The sequence below is a fragment of the Protobothrops mucrosquamatus genome, unplaced genomic scaffold, assembly GCF_001527695.2.
Source record: "Protobothrops mucrosquamatus isolate PMUCROS unplaced genomic scaffold, P.Mucros_1.0 scaffold2982, whole genome shotgun sequence".
Classification (NCBI taxonomy): Eukaryota; Metazoa; Chordata; class Lepidosauria; order Squamata; family Viperidae; genus Protobothrops; species Protobothrops mucrosquamatus.
The window spans coordinates 172,913-194,226 of NW_015389002.1; the positions used below are offsets into that span (position 1 = coordinate 172,913).

Genomic DNA, 21,314 nt, shown 5'->3' on the forward strand with positions numbered 1-21,314 from the left:
AGTGAAGTAGAATAGAATAGAATAGAATAGAATAGAATAGAAAATAGAAAATAGAAAATAGAAAATAGAAAATAGAAAATAGAAAATAGAATAGAATTACTTTATTTGGCCAAACATGATTAGACACACAAGGAATTTGCCTCCAGTGCAGAAGGTCTCAGTGCACATGCAAAGCAACAAAATAGTAATAATAATAATAATAATAATAATAATAATAATAATAATAATAATAATAATAATAATAATAGTACCACCAATAGGAGGGGGAGTAAGAAAGCTAATAATAAGGATAAATAATACTATAGTCATACTATTTGGATAAATAGACATTAGACAGCACTATGAGATTTACATGTTCAGCAGAGTGATGGCCTGAGGGATGCAGTTGTTTCGCCTTCTTGTCACCTACATTGGTTTCTAGCCTGGTTTCAAGGTGCTGATCCACTTGGGAGTAACCAATCCAATGCCCATCAAATGCTTTGGACTTCATCTCCCACCATCCCAAACCAGTGTGGCCAATCGCAAGGAATTGTGGGTACTGTAGCCCCACCATTCATTTAACTTATGAGTTAAATTAAAGGAATGCTTTATGGAACTGCTTTAATTATAAACCACCTTGAGGTTTGTTTGTTTTTTTAAATGGTTAGTGGCATTTAAAAAAAGTTATAACTAAATAAATATGCATGCATCAATCAGCCTCTAAGCTCTTCCCCAGGTGCCAACTGTGCTGTTTACCCCTCCTTAAATAAAAGACAATGTTTAATTAAACAAATAAAATAAACTGCTGTATTGCAGAGCAGGGGGGCAGAATTAGCATCACTTTTATTTGCAAGAATACATTGGGATATAATAAAAGTCCCACTACAGCAGCCAAGAGAAGGTTAAAATACTTTCTAGTAAATGGGAATTCTGCAATGGGCCAAACCCGCACCCAGAGTAGGACCCTTTCAGGGAGCAGGCAGCACCCCCACAGTAACCATGTTGTTGTTGTTGTTGTGATATAATTTGCTAAATATATAGCTGTCCAACATTTTGTCATTCTGGGAAGTTATTAAGATACTTCACACAAGTTTTCAAACTATGTCCCTCATCGCAAAATACTGCCTATCCCAGACTTAAATTATGCCTTTGCAATCTCATCTCTTTTGACAAGTTTATATAGTACAGCAATGGCGAACCTTTTAGAGACTGAGTGCCCAAACTGCAACCCAAAACCCACTTATGTATCGTCGGGTGCTGGGTGGGCGTGGCCCATTGGGTGGGTGTGGCCAATTGGGTGGACATGGCCCATTGAGTGGGCGTGGATGCGGGGGTAACAGCAGACTGGGTGGGACTAAAAAGTTCAATCAATTCCAACTTTGCGAGATCTTTTTTTTTCCCGCGAGAACTTGAAATTGATTGATTGAACCTTTTTTTTTTTTGCACTCGGTGGCGGAGGCCTAAAGCAAAAAGGTTTCATAAAACCCAGCTGAAGGCCTAGGACTGGGGCGATGGCACACGTGCCCACAGAGAGGGTTCTGCGTGCCACCTGTGGCACACGTGCCATAGGTTCGCCACCACGGATATAGTACATTGGAAAAAGAAGCCCAAATAAAAGAACACTGCTTTCAGATAGTGCCTTTGTAAACCCAAAAGTACAACTTGGTATCCCAAAACAAAGAGTTGAGAAGGAATTAAGTTTGAAAGGAGGTTTGTCAAGAAGCAGGGGGATCTAATTTTCACCCCATTAGCAGTCAAAACACCCACTCACTGTCCTGTAAACCCCTCAGATTACCTTCCCCTACAAAGGAATATACCTTACCCTCAGCTGGGAACAACAGAGAGTTGGTTCAATAGGTTTTAAGAATGCCAAAGAATGCAATATTGTAAACTTCTGCTGAGTCTCAGGAGCTAGCAGTTCTGCCATGTGGCACGGCTAGAGTGGCATCAGTGGGCTTTTCTCAAGAGTATATAGAACATAGAATAATAGGGTTGAAAGGGACTGTGAATCCAATCTAGTCCAATACCGTGCTCAAACCTTATACCATTCTAGCAAAATAGCTGTCCAGTCTCTTCTTGACAACCTTTGGTGATGCAGCACCCACAACTGAAGGCAAGCCATCCCACTGGTTGATTGATCTCACTGTCAGGAAATTTCTCCTTCATTCTAGATTGGATCTCTCTTTGTTAAGATTCCACCTGCTACTTGTTGTCTTGTCCTCAGGTGCTTTGGAGAATAGGTTGACCCCCTCTTCTTTGTGACAGCCTCTCAAATATTGGAAGACTGCTATCATGTCACCCTAATCCTTCTCTTAGTTAGAGTGGACATACTTAGTTTCTTCAACTGTTCTTCATATGTTTTAGCCTCCAGCCACCTAATCATCTTTGCTGCTCTTTTCGGCACTCTTTCTAGGGTATCAACATCTTTTTTTGTGTCATGGTGACCAGAATTGGATGCAAGTATTCCAAGTGGATGCTCACATTCCATAGAAAATGGGAAACACAAGCAAATAGAGCCTCTACAACAGTGGTTCTCAACCTTTTTAATGCTGCGACCCCCAACCGGTCGTAAGTCAAGGACTAAACCAGTCGTAAGTCGAGGACTAAACCGGTCGTAAGTCAAGGACTACCCAACCGGTCGTAAGTCGAGGACTTTCCCTGCCCGGGAGTGCCGCGCATGCATGGTTCCGCCCTCTGCGCCGGCTGAGGCGTAGCTGGCAAGCGGCAGAGATGGAGCAGGCCGACCACCAGCTGGCCCAGCCCAAGGGAGGTAAGGCACCCGCCGGAAAAGGGGGAAAAATGGCAGACAGCCTTGCTTGGCGACCCCCGTGAAATGGTCGATCGACCCCAAATGGGGTCGCGACCCATAGGTTGAGAACCACTGCTCTACAAAGATTTGCAATATAACATTCCATCTGTTTCAACAAGGCAACTTCTGCCTGAAGACTTTGTCTCAACTTGCCACCTCTGTTCTAAGCAATGGATTTTTGCATGTGCAGGGAACCTGCTTTCATTTATTTATTAAATTTATATGCCACCCATCTAACTATCCAGACTCTCTGGATGATTTACAATGTAAGTGTAGGAAGTCAGCATCTCCACCCCCACCCCCAGAGAATGAAATGTTTTGGGGAATATTAAAAGAGGCAGGATAAAACATTTCCCCTAAAAGAGGAATGGAGAAAAAAATCTTAACAAAGACAGAAATAGTCCCAGTCTTCCTGCCTCAAGCAGAAACCTGAACAGGCTAATCTTTAGAAATTGAGATTTTGTAATCCATTCAAATAGACTGGGCCACCCTATTCATAAGCAAAACGCCTTCAGCCACAGCTCCCACAGAAGGCTGGAACTGATGGGATTAGAAGTCACCTAAAATCTACATTCCCCACCAAGCTCCAAGGACAGGGCAGGACCTCCCAGCCAAAATGGGAGTCAGGCAACAATAATTAGAATACTAAAAGGGCCCCACTCAAGCACAGGTCGAAGTACATTTCACAAGGAGCAGGCATCTCAAACACAAAGCCCCCAGGAATATATAAAAACCCACCTACTCCCAACTCCATTTTGTCAGCTGTCCCAAACTGCATGCTGTTGATGGTTCTGCTCCATCAATAAACAGAAATTTTATTTCCTAAATAGCCAGCCTCCATTTTGTTTCTAGCATCTTTTCCCGGCTTGGAACTGGACCTGATTTTTCTTCCAACGAAAGCAATGTATGGGGTGGGGGTTATTTTGAGCAAAGCAATACAGCCCCCCCTTCCTTAGATGATGGGGCTATTTCTCTCCATAAAGATTGATTGATTGAAACTTTATGAAGGCTAAGTGACACTCTGAAATTCGGCATTCCAATCTATTTCTAGCATGCCTAAAAGTCAATCTTCTTTTTCCTCTTACTTCTTGAGAGAAGAGAGATGAGGTCACGGAAGGAAGGAAGGGACTGAAGAGATAAAAGGCAGGGTAGGATAAGGAAACTCAGACTCCCAGGCACAGGTGTTCCATAGGTGGTTTTGGGTCAGCCCTTCGCCCACATTCCAACCTATCTCACAGAGCTATTGCTGGAGGAAACAGTATTATATAAGCCACTTTAGGTTCCTAAAGGAAATACAAGGTATAAATCTATTAAACTAGATCAGGGGTAGGCAACCTTGGCTCTTTTATGAGTCTTTTATGACTATGTTGACTCAGGAATTTTGGGAGTTGAAGTCCACGAGTCATAAAAGAGCCAAGGTTGCCTACCCCTGAACTAGATTATTCAACACAGAGATCCACAATGTGATTTCTCTGAGTGAGATTAGCTTAGCGTGTCATTCAAAACCAATTTTAGTTTATAAAACAAATCATGGCTGAATGCAATATATGAATTCGGCCACTAGGTGGCTTCTTAGTCTCACATTATACAGTGTTTCTCAACCTTGACAATTTTAAGGCATGTGGACTTCAACTCCCAGAATTCCACAGCCAGCGATGCTGGCTGTGGAATTCTGGGAGTTGAAGTCCACATGCCTTAAAATTGTCAAGGTTGAGAAACACTGCATTATAGGACAGTTGTTTCTCAATCTTGACAGCTTTAAGATGCGAGGAATTCACCTCCCAGAATTCCCTAGCTGGGAAATTCTGAGAGTTGTACAGTAGCCCACACATGGTAAAGATGCTAAGGTTGAGAAACACTGCTGTAGGATTAAGATTACAACTTGATAAATGCACATGAAATCTTTGGAATGCTTCCAAGCATTCAACAAATATTGTTCTGGCGATATTACAAACGACTGAACAAGAAAAACCACAATAGAAATTGACATTTATTTTTTTATGCAATAACTGAGATTCTTTGTAAATATAAATGACTCCCTGTAAGAGGAATTAGAAAATAAAACAGAAGTAAAAAAAAGAAAGACAGCCCGGGTTCACGTCCTGAGAGCCGGACAATAAGGTGAGCCCCTGTTACTTGCCCGAGGTCCTGCCAACCTAGCAGTTGGAAAGATGCAAATGCAAGTAGATAAATAGGTACCACTTTGGTGGGAAGGTAACAGCGTGACCATGGGGATGCTACAGTGGTCGTAAGTATGAGGGCTAGACATAAGTCACTTTTTCAATGCCACTGGCACTCCAAATGGTCACTAAACGAAGGCTTGTAAATCAAGGATTACCTATAATGTGCTGTGCTATGGGAATCTTGATGAATGCAGTCCTTAGGTGGGGATGTCCTGGTAAAAACAGTTCTGTCCTCCCCCCCTTCACCCCACCCCCGTCTCTCAATGAGTTGGCTAAGAATCAGCTTTGCAAGATATATAGAGATACTTTGCAAGATCAAAAAACACATCTGTAGAAGAACACATCAAACAAGCCTCAAACTGTCTAGTTGGCACTTTATTTCAAGTTTTTTTGGCAGGACACGTCATTGCTCAAGGCTCTGAATTGAATATACCCTGAAGTTTTTTTTCCCCCATGAGGAATTTCAATATCAGAAGTCATCCTTGTCACAGCTTAAAATACATATTAAGAAATGGATGTATTTTGTTTTTTTAAAAAAGGTTCCTTCAGTTCAAATGTTCTATCTACCCAGTTTTTTTCCTTCAACCAACATCTTTACAACTTTTTAAGACATAAAATACTGTACTCCTAATCATCATCATCATCATCATCATCATCATCTTCTTCTTCTTCTTCTTCTTCTTCTTCTTCTTCTTCTTCTTCTTCTTCTTCTTCTTCTTCTTCTTCTTCTTCTTCTTCTTCTTCTTCTTCTTCTTCTTCTTCGTGTTTTATCACAAGTGCAGGTATTGCTTTTTTGGATAAAATGAGTATTCACCCATTTCTGTAACAGAAATTAATTGACTACTTGTAGTTGAGAGGGAATGACTTGCCCAAAGTCACCTAGTCAGCTTACATGCCTAAGGAGGAACTAGAACTCACAGTCTCCTGGTGATTGGCCCAAATCAACCAGCCAGCTTTCATGCCTAAGACGAAACTAGAACTCACAGTCTCCTGGTGATTGGCCCCAAGTATTTCAGCTAGCTCTTCTAATTAAAGCAGGACTAGAACTCACAGTCCCCTGGAAACCTCAGCCAGCCTCAACCACAAGATCAAACTACCTCTCTTGTAATCCTAAAAACATTAACCCAATTTAACAAAATTTCTTTAACCTTGTTTTGCTAAATAAGTCCCAGCTGCTTGACTTAATACATTTATGAGTCATAAATCATTAGTTATAACATATAATGGCTGATCTATACAAGCCAGACCCAAACCGACCAATTTATGGCTTATATTTATAGCCTTAATATTTAAAAAGCCAAAAATGGCCTTGCGGGATTAATTCCCAGTTAAGTGGCCAGTTCTCTCACCTCCTTTCCTTGCTTTTTTCCCCTGCTCTGAAAATCTGAAGCAGCACAAAAGAGGCAGAAATGCATATACAGGTAGTTCTCAACTAATGACTGTAATTGAGCCCATAATGATAAGTCGTGATAGTTATTAAGTGGGTTACTCTGTGACCATGCCTAATTTTATTGATCTTTTTTGCAGTGATTATACAAGTGAATGTCACAATTATTAAAGCGAACACAGTGTTCAATTTGGGGCATGTGTTTTTGCTAGTAACTGGAAATAAATGCTGGTTTTCAGCAAAAACAACATACTATGGGATGCTGCATAAACGCAAGCTGGTTGACAAAAAATATGGTCATATGATCATAGGGTGGAGCCCAACCATTGGAACTTCAAATACAGCTCATAAGTAGCTTTTGGGGAGGTCCATCATAATTTCAAATGGCTGTAAGCAAGTGGTCATACATCTTGGCAACTGTGGACTTAAACTCCTCTTCCCAAAGTCTTATTTAGAGCCGTGGTGGCAGTGGTTAGAGCACAGTATTGCAGGCTAATTCTGCTGACTGCCAGCAGTTCGATCCTGACCGGCTCAAGGTTGACTCATCCTTCCATCCTTCCGAGGTCAGTAAAATAAGGACCCAGATTGTTGGGGGCAATAGGCTGACACTGTAAACTGCTTAGAGAGGGCTTAAAGCACTGTGAAGCGGTATATAAGTACTATTGCTATTGATATTTTTCTTCGCAATGCCCATGTGTCATGGTTCCGACAGATGAAACTCTTCAAAAGGACTTGGAGGCATTGTTTACCTTAAAGGATCTTTTATTCAAGTAGCATAATATTGGCACTACATAATCGAAGCCAAAAACTGAATTCCCCTCCCCTGGGCACATAGTATCAAAGCATAATTTCTCCCTCCAATTAACAGTCATAAATCACATTCCCCAATTAGCTTAAAGCAGGGCTTCCGCTCCAGCTCTCCAGCCCGCCAATTCTTTATCAGCTCTGGGCTCAATAACCTTGATTCTCACACTAAGTTTAATGTTGTTATGTCTAGCTGGACTCTCTTTCACATCCCCCCACTCCCAGCATCATCTAACTCTAAAAGCGAAAAGGAAAAGATGGCTACATTTCCATCTGTTGTCAATGCAAAAAAATCCGATGTTAGCAGCGTTGACACCATGTTTTAGTCCAGTGTTTCTCATCCTCAGCAACTTGAAGGTGCATGGACCTCAATTCCCAGAATTTCCCATGCTGACTGAGGAAGTTTGGGAGTTGAAGTTCATACAGTATATCTTCAAGTTGCCTAGTTTGAGAAACACTGCTTTCTGAAGTTAAGGAGACTTAGAGCCAGTGGCTAAGTGCCAAGGATTAACCAGTTATGTGCTGAACTGTGCATTAACATTTTGCCCAGTGGACCTATTAACCAGAAAAACCCACTATATTTCTTAGTTATTTAAATAAGCAACATTTTGCACAAAATAAGTGTGCCTTCATTGGCAGCCCTACTGATTTAACTTTTCCCCAGAGCAATACGTCCACTGAGGGCTATGGTGGTTCTTGTTTTCAATACTCTGATTATGTTTTTCTACATAACCAGATGGTGTTACCCCACAAGTGCTTTTTTTCCAAAAGGCAACTTTGTTTTTTCTTTTTCCTTTGAAAACATTTCACTTCTCATCTAAGGACCTTCTTCAGTTTGCTTCTTTGATGAGAAGCAAAACATTTTCAAGGAAAAAAAATCAAGGAAGTATAATTGCCTTGTGGAAAAAACCCCTTTGGGATAGCCATGACCTGGATGAGTGAGAATCCTCATAGACAGAAGAGCAGTACCTAGCAGTATTTCAAGCTCATGTTTTAACCAATCAGAACTTTATCACTGATTGCCTGAATTATTTGAATGGGTAAAATCAACCAACATTTTATATCTGAAGGCTGGGAGATGCTGTTTCTTCTGTGTTACATTGCCTTATGGCTCCATATACAACCTGAACCAAGTATATCCACCTAGATGAGAGGAGTATCTATTTCTAATGGTAAAATTAAGTAATTAAGTAAATTAAAATTAAGTACAGCAATCCCGAAAAAGAAGTTCAGTGAAGACAACTGCACCGTAAAAATTTTGGGAAGCCTGCCCTTATTGTAAACTGTTCCCACATAAGGTTTCTCTCCTAACTGAAAGATTTACAAACCACCTTCATTTCCTTTGCTTATCCCCAAGGCTTCTGAACATGCAACACCCCCTGTATTTAAAATGTGGCCATCAAGCCCAAACTTGTCCTTTTCTGTGTTTTTGTGGATTGAATTCCAGGCACCTACAACTGTTGTAATGTTTTTTTTTCTTTAGCCCCTTACAAATCAGTTTATTTCAACCTTATTCTGAAACTAAAATAATTGCAACCAGTTACACAATGTTCTTATAAGTATAAACTATGTTTGTGTTTATGCTTCATGCTTAACTCTATTTTACGGAATAAACCACAGAGAACGGAGTTCACAGAACACACTAAAGCCAGAGTAATGAAAAACAATGCTATGATTATAGTTTAAAGATAAGTCTGGTTAGTAATGTCTGGGCCCCAGCAACCAGCTGAGCCACAAACTATCTCACCTTACTTTAGAATTAACTATTCGTTAGAACCCAGATTCTGAAACTTAAATCATGGTTTACCTGGCAGAATGGTGGGTTTACACAAAACACCACACCAAAATCAAACAAACTATATTATAAGTAGGGTTTTTGCATGGCCTCGAGCTGAAATCAAAAGTTCTTAAACTGATACACTTTGTTCATCCATAATTATAAATTAGTAAACTGTATGAACCAAGCCATTTTCAGCAGCATTAGAATTAGAAATGAAATAATTTACAAGTCTGCTTCCCCCTTCCCACCATATTTCAACCCATTTTTAAACATTTATATATTCATTTATCTGTATCCCACCTTTATTATTATTTTTATAAAACTCAAGGCGGCAAACATAACTAATATTCCTTTTCCCCACAACAACAACAATCCTGTGAGATGGGTTGGGCTGAGAGAGAATGATTGGTGCAAGGTCACCCAGTTGGCTTTCATGGCTAAGGTGGGATTTGAACTCAGGGTCTACCAGTTTCTAACCTGGTGTCTTAACCACTAGACCAAACTGGCTCTTGTAAACATTACATAACTACAGCCACCCACAAGCTGAGCTCAATTCTTGATGATAACATGAGTATATGGAGTATATGGAGAGGGGGCACACAATCCTGATATGATTTGCCCTTGTCTTCTTCTGGGATTCTTCTGAGTCTATTGCTGGGGGATCAGCCAAAGTTGGCTGGGTGCTCCCAGCTGCCTGAGTTTTCAAGCATCACCTTTACCCTGAATCGGCCACAACACAACTGGATGCTACCATAAATTTAGAGTGACTTCTCACATCAAAAACTTACACAGGCATACATAGGCCCAGGTAAGTAGCTCTTACTCTCTGAGCTCGTTTTTTTTCTTACAGACATTTTATTATCCAACTAGGTAACATCATCAGCTGTAGAAGGGAGTGGGGTTTGATCTCAGTTTATATACCAATGGCTTGCCCTGTCAGTATTGGTGGGAGGGGTCTTGGGGGTTCCTTGATTGGTGTGTTATATACCGTTAGCTTGTTTGTTGTTAGTTCCACGATTAGGGCACCGTTGACTTCTCGATTGTTGATCTATTGTTAAACTTGGTGTTAATCTCTGCTCATATGGTGTTGATGGCTGGTCAGGAGATGTTTTGGAGAGTGAACAAGAACACGCACATACCGCCAATCTCCAAATTAGTACTCCCATAAAGGCACCTAATAAGAAGGAAGGACTCACTGGAGAAGAGCCTAATTCTGAGAAAGATTGAGGGCAATAGAAGAAGGTGGTGACAGAGAATGAGGTGGCTGGATGGAGTCACTGAAGCAGTAGTCGTGAGCTTAAATGGACTCCAGAAGATGGTAGAGGACAGGAAGGCCTGGAGGAACGTTGTCCATGGGGTCGCAATGGGTCGGACACGACTTCGCAACTAACAACAAAAAAGGCGCAAAGTTACCTCAATCACCCCCCTGATCAATCACAACCGAAAGCTGAAATACACCCAGTGAGGAAAGCCTGGTCCCTGAGCTTCATTCAGAAGTGGGTGAGAACTCCAGAGAACCCTCATCCCACCAATATGAAGAGGAGGAACTTCCCCTGCTTCTACTCCCAGTGCCTTTATGATCAGACTCACACACCCCCCTCCAGCAAAGAGTTGGCTTTTGCAGACAGTCAACTTTCCAAACGGACTGCATCACAAGGCCACAGTAGTGAGATGGCCAATTCAGGCTGGCTCATTTGCATATGACTGGGGACTCTGGGGGGGGGACATGACGCCATCTAAAGGCGAAAGTAACCTTGGAGATAATAAGGAAGGGGGGGGTTAGACAGGTTCTGGAGGCCAAGGACACCGTCTTCTATCTCTTCCGAGAGAGACGCCCAGCTCCCTGCCAGCAATCTCTTGACCGGAGGCCAGGATGTGCAGGCATCGTTTTAAACAACTTGATGGTTGACAGAGCAAAAATGGACACAAACATTTCTTTTCCTAAGAGAGCAAGTTTGTGTGGGTGTGTGGGTGTCTGTCTATGTGTCTGTGTGTGCATACACACGCTGCCAACAACCGTTGGTGCTAAACAATAGCAAGCGAAGCCTTGGCTGGCGCAGCTGCTTATAAATGGGGGTGCAAAACAATCAGAGAAGTAAAATGCAGATGCTGAACCAAGACTAAAATTCCCAAGTGTTTGCAGTTCTATAGTGCTAGATCACAATCTAGGGCAGAGCTGCAGTGAAAATCAGGAGGGTCTGAATGGCTCTGTAAAGAGGGATCTGTTTGCCGCTGGGAGGGGCAGGGATAAAAAACATCAATGGTATCATTGAGTTTGGACTGTCCATTAGGACCGCCGAAGTGTCCCCATTGTAGGAGAAGAGCCTGTTCCCTAATCAAATGTGTCAGTGCAATACACACCACTAGCTGCCTTGAAATGCAAGCAATATCGCCCACCAATATCTACCTACCCATGAAAATGTAAGTTGTGTTACTTTGACTTAAAAAGTGGCAGTGTCATCCAATTACAAAAGTGAATTGGGTTCATCATTCAGCTCACAAAGTTTTATTTTTCTTCAATATTCCTACTTTTCTACAGTTCTCCCTCCCGTGTTTCCATGTCCCATATGTCTGATGATTAGGGGACTGGAGGCTAAAGCATATAAGGAACGGCTGCTGGAATTGGGTATGTCTACATACCCAAGACGAAGAGAAGGATGAGGGGGGACATGATAGCAGTGTTCCAGTATCTCAGGGGCTGCCACAAAGAAGAGGGAGTCAAGCTATTTTCCAAGGCGCCTGAAGGCAGGACAAGAAGCAATGGATGGAAACTAATCAAGGAGAGAAGCAACCTAGAACTAAGGAGAAACTTCCTGACAGTTAGAACAATTAACCAGGGGAACAACCTGCCTCCAGAAGCATTGAATGCTCCAACACTGGAAGTTTTTAAGAAGAGACTGGACAACCATTTGTCCGAAATGGTGTAAGGTTTCCTGCCTGAGCAGGGGGTTGGACTTGATGACCTCCAAGGTCCCTTCCAACTTTATTATTAATATTATTATATTATTATTATTCTCAACCTCAGCAACTTTAAGACACATTTTTTCAACTCCCAGAATTCCCATGCTGGCTGGGGAATTCTGGGAGCTGAGGTCTGTGCACCTTAAAGTTGCCAAGGTGGAAGAACAACTTTTCTACTCAGAAAAAGGGTCAATGGGGATTTGTCTGCATCCTCTTGGGACTTAGCTGAGAAATGGAAAACAAGGAGGCTGAGAACATCTGAAGAGAAGCTTTCATAGAGATAAACAGGTGGCCCCCACACACATCTTTAATCAACTTGTATAGGTAATCCTCAACTTATGATAACTGAGACCAAAATTTCCACTGCTAAGCCAGGCAGTTGTTAAGCGAGTTGCATTGCAGTTCACAACCTTTTTTTGTAAATCAGTGCATTTGTTAAGTGAATCATGCACTCATAAAGTGCAACTGCAGTCGTTAAGCGAATCTGGTTTCCCCCCTTGATTTTGCTTGTCAGAAGCCATGTGGGAAGTTTACAAAAAGTGATCACATGACTCCAGGACACTGCAACTGCCATAAATACATGCCAGTTGCCAAGCTCCTGAATTTTGATCAGGTGACCACGGGGATGCTTCAACCGTTGTATGTGTGAAAATTGTCACTTTTTTCAGTGCTGTTGTAACTTCAAATGGCCCCTAACTCAGTGTTTCTCAACCTTGACAATTTTAAAGCATGTGGACTTCAACTCCCAGAATTCCACAGCCAGCAATGCTGGCTGTGGGATTCTGGGAGTTGAAGTCCACATGCCTTAAAATTGTCAAGGTTGAGAAACACTGCCCTAACTGAACAGTTGTAAGTCAAGGACTACCTGTAACTTAGCTCAAAGCAAGAATACCATTGCCCTCCTCACACCCCTCCACAAGATTTTCATTCTTCAATTTTGGGAGTGAAAAAAAAAAAGATCACTCACTGAACGAGAAGGGTGACAAATAAAGCTGAAGAACATCTCAGCCCATCCTATGAGACGCCAGGCTTTATGCCTTCACATTTGTTGAAATATATATTTTAGAAATGGAAACATAGAGGGAAAGACCAGGCTGACATACAGATACCTGGCCCACACAAGTATATTCCATATCTTCAGCATATAAGTTTGTACAAACATCTCTCCAGCCATCTTACTGAAGCTGGAACAGTAGCTGCAGGTAACCCCCCTTGCAATTGGTCAAAGAAATAAGCTTGTCTTCTGGCTGATGATAGCCAAATGGAAGGATTGTGATCTCACACTGAGTGCCTGGATACTGAATGGGATACATATGGGATGTGCTAAATGCCTAGGCCAGGGATAGGCAACCTTGGGTCTTTTATGACTCGTGGACTTCAACTGAAGTCCACGAGTCATAAAAGAGCCAAGGTTGCCTACCCCTGGCCTAGGACAGGTGTGTCCAACTTTGGCAACTTGAAGACTTGTGGACTTCAACTTTTAGAATTCCCCAGCCAAGCATGAGGTCTGGAGAATTCTGGGAGTTGAAGTCCACAAGACTTAAAGTTGCCAAAGTTGGATACCCCTGGCCTAGAAAGAGTACTTCCTATATGGCGGCTTTTCTGTACTTTCTACCAATGGGTCGACAGAGAGAAAACACATGTATTTTTTTGGGTTAGAAACAGTCTCTGGTGAATTACCTTCACAACAGAATCAGAACTGGAGGAAGTAGCTTACGACCAGTCCTTCTACTTATGACCATTGCAGCATTCCCATGGTTACGTGATCAAAATTCAGGCCTAGTTGCAGCATTCCAGGGTCATAAGCAACCTTCGTAGCTGGCTTCCAACAAAGTCAATTGGGGAAGCCAGATTTATTTAATGACCATGTGACTCACCTACAGTGATTCGCTTAACAACTATGGCAAAAAAAAGGTTGTAAAATCAGGCACGGCTCTCTCAACAACCGCATTGGTTAGCAATGGAGGTTTGGGACCCAATTATGGCCATAGGTTGAGGACTACCTGTAAGAGTCTAACCTCCAGCTTATAGCAAAGCAATGCAAAGTGCAGATTCCCCAAGAAATGGTTGCCCCACTATTGAAAACTTCCGGTAAGAGCAATTTAACCTGGGATAATGTTTATGGACCTTCGCAATCATCCAGGCCCCAAAGGTGCTTTCCCAAAAGGCAGCTGAACTTTCTTAACCTGGGAACCAATTATCTTGTTTTTCAAATGAAATTTGTCTTGACTTTGAGGTCAGACAATAAGTAAACTTTTCTCCTCTGTCTTCGAGCAAAGCTATATCCCACCTAGCCTGAACTTCTCTAGACTAACCCCAATTTCTCCAACCACCAAGGATTCCTCCCCATTTCTGCTGCCCCCCTCCTGAGACTATTCTGATTTCTTTATACTCTTCTTAAATAGCAACACCTACAGGCGGTCCTTGACTTACAACCATTCATTTAGTGACCATTCAAAGTTGCAACCTCACTGGAAAAGTGACTGACGAGATGTCAATGCTGCAAATACTGTATATTCTTGCTTTGACAATATGCAGAACTGTCTGGTATTTTTAGAGTTAATGCAGAGCAGAAGAAGGTGGAGGGAAAAGCCCGGGAAAGAGAGAGGAAGGAAACCTTTGACCTTCACACTAATTGGATAACCGTGATATATGACAGCTAATTTAGGGAGGGAACATGCTTATAATTTAATTGCTCAGGGGAAGAGAATTTAGATCTTGGCATAGCCTTCGTTATGTCTGTGCCGACATTTTGTAACATAAATAAAGACTTTTAGGAAAATCAATGCCTGGAAGTTCTTTGAAGTGTTTCATTAGCCGGAACCATAACACAAGCATTTTTCACACTTATGACCATTGCAGCACCCGCATGGTCAGGTGATCAGAATTCAGATGCTTGGCAACCAACTCACATTTATGACAGTTAGCAGTGTCCTGGGGTCATGTGATCGCCATTGGTGACCTTCTAAGTCAGGCATGTCAAACTGCGGGCCCGTGGGCCGGATGTGTCACGCTGAAACCGTGCCCACCCCATTGCCGGCAATGGGGGAAAAGTCACAATACGTCGCGCGATGTCATGTGACGTCACAAGTTTGACATGCCTGTTCTAACTCAATGGGGAAGCCAGATTCACTTAACAACCATGTTATTAACTTCACAAGTGCAGCGATTCACTTAACAATCGTGGCAAAACAAAAGGTTGTAAAATGAGGCAAAACTCACTTAACTAATGTCGCTTAGCAACAGAAATGTTGGGCTCAATTGTGGTTGTAAGTTGAGGATTACCTGTATTGGAAAGTTCCCACCCCCACTTAGTTTCAGCAGTTACACTGATGCAGTTACAACAACTCTTTATCCATTCCTGCTGTGTCAGCAATCAGCAGCACCTGACAGATTTTTGTCTGTGCTCGGAAACCAAGCAGACTTGGATCTGGCCGGTAGCTTTCTCAGGAGGTCACCAGAGAATTCCAGGGCTGGAAAGTCAACAGGAATGTTGAAAACCATCCCAGAAGGAAACAGTGACCTACAGCACTTGTTCCGTTGCCAAGAGAATTCCATCACTGAGTTCATACAAGTCTCCAGGAGTCCAGCTCAACTCAAGGGCCTCTTTGCCTTTAGTTCTTGCTAGCAGTGGAATCCTGGCACCGATCCAATCTAGGTTCAGAATCCTCCCACATTGTTGGAAGACAGGAAAAAGAAAACTAAGAGAGGTGGCCTTGCCTAAGGCTACGGAGAGGCTACCTAGAGAGTTGGGGCAGAAGAAAAAATCTGAACACAATCCTTTGTGATTCATAATTAACAAGAGAGGTCTAAACTTGCCTACTTAAAATAATGTTTCATACATCTGTAGAAATATCTCAAGGGTTGCACTCACTGCACAGCAAAGCAATGAGGTCATTTTTTTTCAAAGTGACTACATGGAGAAGATCTCAACTTTGGCCTTGGTGGTGGCAAAACAGTCTTGTTTGATTAAGGAAATGACGATAACTGCGTGCATTAATGACTGAAAACCCTTGATGAACTTTTACAGAAAACAAGAAAAAATGAACTTTGATTTATGGGTGTGATGATCAGAAAAGGTAGAATATGGGGAAAGAGGGAAAGCATGACATAACCTTAGAGAGTATAAAATATGAATGTATTTATAACTGCTGTGAAGATGGGAAGAAGCAAAACACAGTCTAAACTCCACTTGTTCTTAAATGTCCAAATAAATATGCCCATTGGGTTAAAAAAAAAGAGGATTTCTGCTGTAAAATCAAAACAGAGGGGTAAAAAATGAATGTTTTTAAAACACAGATCAGGACTCAAACAACAGCTGAATCCTACATGTAAGTTCTATAACATTTCATACACTAGCATAGAAAGCAGTTGTGTCCTAGGTACAAGGAATTCTGCATGAAAACCAAAAGACTGGATTTAAACACCCTTGCTTTAGCCATAGTTGGATTATTGAATAAATTAGCAACACAAAAAAATGTGAAACAGTGTCAAACTATATTAGTAAACCATATAGTACACTAATAATACAGGGCTAGTTTTATTTTGTACAGTTGCAAACGCCTAAGATGTGGCCATTTGTAGAACGGCCTTATCTCTAATAAGCTGAGAAATTCTTAGAGCCTTTTTGGTCCTGAATCTGTATCTTGACCCAAAACTTTTAAATAAATCTCCTGTCTGACTCTCCCAATTTTATTTTATTTTTAAAAAGCTGACTTTTATTCTAGGGATGCAATGAGTTAAATCTTCATCCTATTTCTTTTGCTTTTGAGGTGTTTTCTTCTAGGTTGCCCCTAAAATGTTTCTGGTTATCTTAAAAGCCTGGAAGGATTTCATTAGTAGAACGACAGGTAAGTGCCACAAACCCAATCCAACTTAGAAATAAGCAGATTGATAAAAAAAATGATAATAAATGTAAGTTGTTGACTGATGCAAAGTGAACTATTAACGGGAAAGGCAGACAAATGTTGGGTGTTTGGCTGCAGCATGCAATGGTTTCTAAACAACCAAAGTGATGTGCATGGATGATGCTCTAAGTCACACACATGTAAATAGGCCAGAAAACCTGTGCATAACATGCCACTTTCCTATTAAACCATGGTTGTCCATCCTTTTTGGCTTGCCTAGGCTGCATTGAGTGAAGAGAAGCTGTTTTGGGCCACATGTAAAATATATAATTCATGTATATAAAATACATAATGTTAAAAGTTAATGATCTTGGGGGGGCACATTAATAGTTATCCATGGTTGCATGCAGCCTGCGGACAGAGGGTTAGACACGCCTGTTTTAAACCATTCGGAGCTACTTTTAAGGCTTGCAGTTTCTGTTTCCCCACTTTAAAACAGAAACTTAAATTCAGTGCCATGCTGGGGAAACAGAAGTTACAAATCCATGTGTTCCCTTCGGTACTACAAGATGCTCCCCTCCAGTTAATAAGCAAAGGATGCTGGTTTCTCAAAAGACAAGGATAGAATATTTTGCTGGAACAAGTTAGCATCTGTACAGTTGTGCTGAAGGTCTGGCTCCCCAGGTGCAGAAGCTGCTGCAGGGTGCCTGGCCTGCTAGCCACAGGAAAGGCAGCTGCTACAACCTCAAAAGTGTGCAGGCAACATGACAGATAAAGAGGGCTGTCACCTGCCTTCCTGCCTTCCTTCAAAAAAAAAAAAAAAAAGCAGTTACACTTTTATAAGTCTATCCTCAACAGAGTTCACGGTTTCTTTGTTTTTCTCCCATGTTTACAAAGAACACAGGTGCAAAAATCCAATAAAAGCTTGATATACTAAGAATAACACTAAATAGTGTATCGCAGATTAGTGCACACAGTTTGACAAGAACATTCCCCCAACCTATAGAACTGACTAGAACAGCAATGAATATAAAGGGTTTTTTTTTCTGCTTCAAACACTCCAGAAATGCAACATTTGAACCAAATTCATACAGGGTTCTCTTTTTACCTAATCAATCAGAGGATATCACAAGAAAGCCAACAACCTGAATTAACCTATATCACATCTCTGGCACTAATCACTGTGTGACCTCAGATAAGGCACTTTTTTTTTCTGTGTTGCATTTTAAATACACACTCACACCCAAATACACACAGCTGCAACAAGGAGCAGTAAAGTTGCGAGTATAGAAGAGGAGAGCTATTTAGCTATTTCTTTTCCAGCTATTCCTTCAGTAAATATTACCTGCAGGAAATGTCTCCTATGATAAAGAGAAAAGATAAGATGGGTTTTGGGAGATAGGGGTAAAATAAGGTTTAAGTAGGTATCCCCCCCCACACACAAAAAAAAACCCTGGTTTTTTGTACTCAACTGAGCACCCAGTTCCTATTTATTTATTTGATTGATTCAGTGAGTGATTGATTGATTGAAATAACCTAGACTATTGAGGGAGATCTATGTCAATCTGTGATAGCAAAAAATTCAGGAAGAGTCTGATAGCACCTAACACATTTTAGTAAAAGGCTGAAGTTCCTAAAAGCTTAGACTTTTTAATAAAACCTGTTCATCAGAAAATATGCTGGTAGACTCTTTCGGAAAATGATGTGAGATTTTCAAGAATTTGCTTCTCAATGGCAAAGTCTGGCTGGGGAATTCTGGGAGTTGAAGGCCACACCTTTTCAAGTTGCCAAGTTAGGTAAATGCTGGGTAAAGGATTTGTAACCACCTCATTAAAGTGTTAACCCACAGTTTGTAAGCTATTAGTAAAGACAGAACGCACAGAAATGCCACTACTCTCAGCCACAGTAACAGGTGAGGATGGAGCTTTTTTTTTAGTTAGAAAGTGATGGAGAAAAGATCAAGCTGAAAATCAAAGTAGAAGGCCCACTGAAGATCAGATGTCAAGGTGCTCTTACGCCGCCGTGCTCTCCAGCAGATAATAAAAAGGAAGGAACACCCAACCTTGGATTCCAGCCCACAAGAGCGAAGAATGGAATCATGGGAATATTATACAGGATTCACTTCAAGCAGAAACAAGAATGCCAAGTTGCTTTATCCAGAAGATTTTTTTTTTTTTAATGTACCACCCAAAATTGGGGAGTGTCAGTTCAAACCCTCAAGAGCGGCTCACCAAGGCTGATGTTACTGCCTTGGGCTGCATAAGCAGGGCTGCCTTTTACTATCAAACTGGGTTCCAGCAGGACACTTTCCTCATTTACTGAAATAATCCACTGAATCGTAAACTAACCAAACAGGCTGAGTTTGCACAGCTTGCTAAGCCACCAACCCCTGCCAACCACAGAGAAATCAACCAAGTGTGGCAAGCTGTTAGGCTTTAACTGTCTTGGTTAGATAGGGTGAGTGAGTGCTGAGTTTTCATACGGGTCACCAAGCACTCGTCCAAGCACTTATGTTCCAGTAAAACCTCCCACCATCCCCAACACAGAGATCTAGCATCCTGAATTTCTTCAAGCACATTATTGGGAAAGAGGCTGAGGGAATGGACAGGAGGCCACGAGCAAGACGGGCGTCTCCCCCGAGGCCTCTTTCCTAACTCAACCTAGAAGAGCACATGGCCTGGACTTCACTCCACAAACCTTGCCAAGTTCACCTTATCAGGCACCAACAGCTCAGTTTTTCGTAGGAAAAGGTCGCTGTTTTTCACAGCAGGCTCTCAGAGCTATAAATGGATCCATCCAAATAAACAGAGCCCTTTTTTATTTATTTCTGAGTAGCCATTAACTCCGGAGCTATGGTACAAACACAGGAACCAAACTGAAAGAAATGAAATTGAAAGCAGCTTCTTCTTCACTGCCGTTTCCCCTTGATGGATTAAAATGTTCAAAATGTGTGCAGTTCACCCAACCAGCCAAGTGAGTTGGAAAGTCCAACCTAACACATCTGAAGGGCACCAGGCCGAGGAAGGAGGCTTCATCCTTGCCCGCCTGCCCCTCCCCGTACCAGCTTTTAAAAGCCTACAGTTCCTACAGTTGGCAAGGAGGACAGTAGCCCAGAAATGTTCTCCAGGGGAGGGGAGGGAGGAAAGCTTCCCTGCCATTCAGAGTTTGGGAGAGGAAAGCTGGAGTATCTGAAGAGGCCACCTGTGGTCTGATACGATGCAGAGCCCGGCTAAATCTGCCAGATGGCCATTGCAGCCAAAAGCTCGGGAGGCAGAAATGGGTTTATTTTCGCAAGGCAGGAAGATGAAACTTCAAGGAAGAATGGGATGGGGGGGGGGTGAAGTAAAAGAAGGGAAAGAAGTGGTACCCGAGGGGAGGAAACGTGAAATCAGTCCAAGAGGATGGGAAAGGAGAAACAGACCGACTTTCTACCCTTTGCGCAAATCTTAGGCGCTGGGCGCCCCCTTCCCAGCGGTAACAGTTAAGTTCTAAAATTAGGAATTTCGAATGGTCTGCTTTCCCGAAAGTTACGACTCTAAACTTTCCTTCCCGATCTCTTCTCCCCCTTCCCCCCCCCCACGTGTCTGGAAATGCGAAGTTGCCCAGAACTGAGATGAACCGCTGCTTCACACGTTCAAAAGCACCGCCTCCAAAAGTTGTGCCTCTCCGGGAGCGGGCCCCCTTCTCTAGACATGCTCAGAGGCACAGCCGCCTCTCGGCTCGCAAGCGAGAACCGGAGCGTTACGAAACCGCCGCCCGGGTTACGCCCTGACTCAACCCTGGCAGCTCGCAGTTTCCTACGCAGGCTGGAGGCCAGGTCCCGGGGGAGGCGGGCTCCGGGCTTTTCCCGACCTCCGGGTCCCTCCTTCCTTCGCCCCTCAGGACTCCCAGCTTTTTTCCCCTCCGGCCGGCTCACCTGAAGTAGTAGACATCGCTTTTGCCGGCGCTCAGCCCCGATTTGCGGATGACCTCCTCTTTCTTCCAGCCGGGGGGCAACGCCGGACAGTCCACTCTCTTGCCCCGCTTCTCCATCCGGGCTTCTCGGCGGTGACCCTCAGCCGGAGCCGGGGAAAGTGGGGCGCTCCCTGGCCGAGGCCTGCTGCTGGCCAGCTCACCGGCCCCTTCGGCAGGGGCGGAGGGGAGAGGTCGGCGGGGCGCCCTGCCGGGCAGGCGCGAAGAGCGGCGCTGGGACTCTCTGGCCCGGGCGCGTCGGAGCGGCAGTGGCGGCGGCGGCGACGGCGGCGGTAGCAATACCCACCCCGGCCGCTTCCTTCTCCGCGTCCGCTGCTGCTGCTGCCGCCGTCGAGCCCTCTTGGCCAGTGCCGGGAGGAAGAGTCGGGGCTGCGCGCGCAGGGCTTCCCTTCGGCCAGGTGGCGGCGGCGGCGGCGGCGGCGGAGCAGGAGAAGGAGGCAGCGGCGGCGGCGGCGGCGGCGACGACAGCGGCTGCGGGGGGAGCGGCGGCTGCTGCTGCTGCTGCTGCTGCTGCTGCTTCCGTAACTGAGCCTCGGAATCCGTGTCATCGGCGCTCGGAACCTCGGGGTCATAGAGCCCGCGCGGCACAGCC

The 21,314-nt window shown here is 43.3% G+C and overlaps 1 protein-coding gene across 1 annotated transcript in view; it reads right to left on the bottom strand.

Moving 5' to 3' along the window:
• Positions 1 to 20,782, bottom strand: part of MBD2 (methyl-CpG binding domain protein 2) — a 58,296-nt gene extending 37,514 nt beyond the window's left edge. The window contains 1 exon segment of the mRNA XM_015826154.1: positions 20,667 to 20,782. Within this exon segment, the coding sequence (XP_015681640.1) occupies positions 20,667 to 20,782 (116 nt within the window).
• Between the last annotated feature and the right edge of the window lie 532 nt (positions 20,783 to 21,314).